At 45.0% G+C, this 5032-nt stretch overlaps 1 protein-coding gene across 1 annotated transcript; it reads right to left on the bottom strand.

Annotated features, from left to right (window-relative positions):
- Positions 1–2362: 2362 nt before the first annotated feature.
- Positions 2363–3466, bottom strand: LOC149090214 (uncharacterized). Its single transcript, XM_089241028.1, has one exon. It carries the CDS (start codon positions 3464–3466, stop codon positions 2363–2365), a length of 1104 nt encoding a protein of 367 aa, XP_089097154.1.
- Positions 3467–5032: the final 1566 nt, after the last annotated feature.

Below are 5032 nucleotides of genomic sequence, written 5' to 3'. Positions count from 1 at the left end.
TAGCGCAACTCGTTAACGGTAGTAAATTGCAGTATAGCGATGTGGTCGGAGTTATGTGGTGAAGTAGTGATTCTCAACTTCTGGGGGCCATGTGCCCCCCCCCTCCCGGGATCACAAAGGGGATAAGGACCCCTTACAGAGATAAGGGGTCCACGTCTTACAGTAGTAAGGGAGCGCTGATCCCAGGATGGGACCCAGGAGTGGACCCTTACCCCTGTAAGGGGGCCACGTGAAAATCATATGAAATAAGGAGCCGGGACAGGTGGTGAAGAGAAGGCCGCAAAGAACTGTGAGGAAGGAAAGCTTTCATGTGAAATATAGTGGGGAGAAAATGTGACTATATATACTTTTTTTCAGAATCCATCAGAGCTGTCCATATAATCAAGGCCATCTTAACCTATGTGTGGGCATGACATGAGGCCTTATATCCATAGTATCCACAGAGGGTCTGGTCTACATTAGATCTGGTACTATGAATTTTGAATGAGTGACCAAGAGAGCAAAGAACATGTCAGCGAATGACCAAAAGAATGACCCAGAGAGTAAGGTGCCAGGTCAGTTAGTAACCAAGAGAGATTTGAGTGCTGGAGTAAACCAGATTAAACGACCAGGTCAGTCAGTGACCAAAAGATTGACCTAGAACGTGTGTGAGCAACCATAAGAGCGACAGAAGTGTATTTACAGGGGAGGGGGAAAGAGGGATGCAGTTCAAGGGCTGCGAATTTGTCAATAAAATTAGACTTGAATGGGAAAAAGGGCGGCAAAACTTGTATAGCTCCACAGGTTCTTGGTAAGCCCTCTGGGATAAATAAATATACCTTGCGTACTTGACCAATCAAATACCCTGTATATCACAACCCCTATATACTGAAACCCCTGCTGCTATCTAAGAAAAAAAAAACAAATTACGCATAAGCCATATTTACATGGGAAATGAAAAATCCGGTTTCTTTCTCCCCGCAATAGGGAAAAATCACAATTTACTATGAAGGAAGGTGTATGCACCGCGAAAATCCTCATACATTAGAGAGGGTGTAAATATTTCCTCCTCTTTCCCCCTACGAGGGGGAAAAGGGGTCGTCAAGCAGATGCCAGAACACCCAATGCCAGTCAGTCATGATTTAAACTGGAGGGGGTGCGAGGCGCACCTTTTCCAAGTTCCGGGCCAGATATGGCGTATTTCTTCCAATTGCGGGACTCCCCATAGTGAATTTAGTGTAAAAAACAAGAAAATGGTAAAAATTCTGGGCCTCGGGGCTAGAACCTAGAACCCTGTCAGTTCCACTCATATAGTTGATCATAAGACCCCCCCCCCCCCCCCGATCTCGTACGGATAATTTTCTACCGCAATACCTTTCTCGGGCCGGGTGTTATGCGCCCTTGGTTTAAACGCTCTTCGTCAAGACAAAACTTATAAATTCTTTAAAAGATTTTTTTTGTTTCTCATGAGCTTTTCAAATGAGTTTTCAAACACTCACAGAAGCATATATTATGCCTTTTCCGCCTTTCTCCCAGTCTAGTCTTCATTTTCTCGACAGCTCTTTTCCTCGAACTCATTACCCTGTGCTACTATAACCCACCAAGCTTCCTCTCTGTCTCCAAATCACTCACGTGCTTGCACACGCTCTAGGTCGCTCACCGACCTGGTCCCTTGCTTTGCAGGTCATTAGTGTGATCATTCACATGCTTGTTCACGTTCTATAAGTTTTTTTTTTTTTTTTTTTTTTTTTGGTCACTCACATTCTTTTGCTCCCTTCATAATTGCAAACTAGTTAGGTCACTTTTTTTGGTTGCACATTCTCTAGGTCACTCACTGACTTCCTTGCTGTCTGGGCAGAGGCGGATTTATTGAAGCTTATACAAATTTCTCCGCCCTTCTTCCATTCTATTTATTTTCATGGTCACTCATTTCTCACATTTACCTCCCTGGCCTATAGCCCCCTTCCCGTGAATACGCCACTGACAACACACACACAAGACGCTCATCTTAAATTCAGGAATAACATTTATTGGTATAGTACCCATTAATAACACGTGAATTCTCTCTCATGAAAATAAAGATCAAAACAAAAAAAACGGTATGTTTTAATGAGCGAGTATTTAATGCCCTTGGCATGGACGTGTAAATTATGCACTATATATAAAGAAATTACCCAAAATTTTGCATACTCGTGACATTTTAATGAACTTAGTAACACTCTCATGAAATATAATGAGAAACGACGCTTTTACACAGACTTAGAAACTAAAATGTTCTCAATGTCAATGCAAGAAAGAATTAGAAAAAATAAACAAAATATTATTTTCACAACACATTACCATGTGTTACTGACACGAGACTACATGAAGCACACCGATAGGTTCACTTGCCAGTATTCAAAAGCAGGTCAAGCGGGGCCAAGGATTGCCGTAGACCCTGCACCGATTCCTTGGACGAGTAGGCGCGCCGATACTCGACGGGCAATCCGTACACTTCACGAGTGTCGATGTGGGCGAGGTTCTCGGCATGCCTGACGAAATGCGCCAAATCCTGTATCTTGAGCCTGACCCGACACAGCTGGACGAAACTTATCGGCGAGGCGTCGTCCGGGCTCCCGTCGCCGTCCTTGTCGACCAACTGCCTGAGAGCGTCCCCGAAGTAACAGTCGCTCATCACGGGCATGAACATCAGCACCTTCAGGCTCCGCAGGGTACGTTTCCACTTCCGCGCAATATTCGCGAAGACGTCACCGGCCACGCCGTAACTTTTGGACATGCATTCGAGTTTCTCCATCACCTCCGACGACAAATTGACCATCCCGTTCAGGGAGTCGTCCCAGACAGCGAGGTGACTCAGTTTCGGTGACTTCCCGGCGACCAGGCAGAGCTCTTTCTGCGTCAGATCGCCGTGGCAGGTGAAGGACTCCAGCATCTCGAAACCCTCATTATCGTCGCCGTCCGCGTCGTCGTATTCGAAACCGATGTTCCTCAGGATGAGTTCTTTCATTCGCGGGCAACCGGCCTTGAACTTCCGGATGTTGAACTTGCATTCGGAATTCGAATACACGACTCGGTTAGACAGGTGTAGTTTCTCCAGCAGGGGGCAACTTGCGGCAATGTCTGACGCGTCTATTCCCAGATCTAGACCGTAGACGTAGATTTTTTCCAGACGCTGGCACTTGGTGATGATCGCCTTGAAATCGCTACTCACGAGCTGGCGGTGGTTGTCTATGAGAGTAAGGTTCTGGGTGTGCGACAGGAAGCCCCTTTGGGAGAATCCTCGCAGGTCTTCTATGGAAGTTTCCATATGATCGTGCACCTGGACGTCACTCCAAACGGCCGGCTTGAGCGCGCTTTCCCTCCATTTCTTGCAAACGTTCGCCACGTTGTCCAGGAGGTTCTTGTGACCTTCGGATCCGGCATAAATCGAAAATATACGGGCGAGAACTTCATTCGAAATGTCGTCGATACGGACAGGAGACATCATGACGGATTGAGCAACCAGAAATCGGTACATTCAACTGCGACTGATCTTCACGTCTGTATTTCTCAACCGTTTGTCGGTGAAAGCCTTTGAAACGACTGTCTCTTACGGAAATTAAAGCTTTTGCTACATGCTATACTTTGCATTAAAGTAGTCATATCTATGGCGTGGCCAGATCATGTGACTGAGAAATCGGGACATAACGCAAATCCACTCATAAAAAACCGGGACATTTTCAAAAACTTTTTCAGAGGACACTATTGTGTCGAATTTCGAGGCAATGGCTAAAACAAACAAGTTAGTAAGTGATCAAGAGAGTGAGTGGATGAACAGGTGAGTGAGCCAGTGAATAAGTGATCGAATGAGTGGATGAGCAGGTGAGTGAGCCAGTGGGTACGTGACCAAGCGAGTGAGTGGATGAGCAGGTGAGAGAGCCATTGAGGGATCGAGTAAGTGATCGAGTGAAGGGATGAACAGGTGAGTGAGCCAGTGAGTAAGTGATCGAATGAGTGGATGAGCAGGTGAGAGAGCCATTGAGGGATCGAGTGAAGGGATGAACAGGTGAGTGAGCCAGTGAGTAAGTGATCGAGTGAAGGGATGAACAGGTGAGTGAGCCAGTGAGTAAGTGATCGAGTGAGTGGATGGGCAGGTGAGTGAGCCAGTGAATATCTGATCAAGTGAGTCAGGGAGTTATATAGAGCAAGCAGGTGAGTGTCATTTTGAGTCACTAAGTCATCCATTTGGTTACTAATGCGTCAGTAAATGATCAAGTGAGTGAGTGGATGAGCAGGTGAGTGAGCCAGTGAATAAGTGACCGGGAGTCAGGGAGTTATATAGAGTGATCAAATGTGAGTGGGTGAGTAAACAGGCGAGTGTGATTTTGAGTCACCATTTAGTCATCCATTTGGTTACTAATGCGATCACTGTGTGGCTCGCTCACTCAGTCAAGCATACGATCACTCACTCGCTCATTGATATTTCGCTAACGCATTCGGTCACTCACTTGCTCGCTCATTTCACTGGTGAACTCTTTGTTTTCAGTGAATTTTCCAGAAATCAATGAAATACCATGCGCCCAACTTCTGGTGAAAAAACAAAACAGCATTTTGAATGTGTGTGCTGAAAACTAGTTACAAAATGTTTAATCGTGCTGCTCTACACTGCACTGACTCCTTATTCTTCCCTCATTCTATTCTAAAAAAACGAGATTATTTTTCCTTTAAGCCCTGTCCTGGTTTTTCACCAGAAAGGAGAAGCAGTCATTTTATTAATTTGAAAAAAGTTCGCCAAAAGGGAAATTCACTGACGAAAAAATCACCACCGACTCGACCCTTGTGAGGATAGAATAGAACAGTTTGAAGTAAATTAGGGTACTTTTTAATATACAAGGTGTCCTAATTTTCAGTCACCTCGTTGGGCAGGCTGTCGTGGCCTTTGTACATTATATAGCCATGTCATGGGCTCCAATTTGGAGTTCAGAGACTTCTCGAATTTTAAGAAATATTTGATGACTTGTTCTGAAATCTGCATTTAAGGAACAAACGAAACGTTAAATAAAAAAAAAGTTTT

The sequence above is a fragment of the Pholcus phalangioides genome, unplaced genomic scaffold (genome assembly GCF_987345545.1).
Source record: "Pholcus phalangioides strain wild (caught in Gottingen) unplaced genomic scaffold, Ppha-v1.0 ptg000001l_1, whole genome shotgun sequence".
Lineage (NCBI taxonomy): Eukaryota > Metazoa > Arthropoda > Arachnida > Araneae > Pholcidae > Pholcus > Pholcus phalangioides.
The sequence above is the reverse complement of the archived record's forward strand: the minus strand, read 5'-3'. Positions and strand labels throughout refer to the sequence as shown.

What these genes read in the sequence shown, in the direction of transcription:
- LOC149090214 (XM_089241028.1), bottom strand. Translation starts at nt 3,466, where the DNA reads ATGATGTCTCCTGTCCGTATCGACGACATTTCGAATGAAGTTCTCGCC.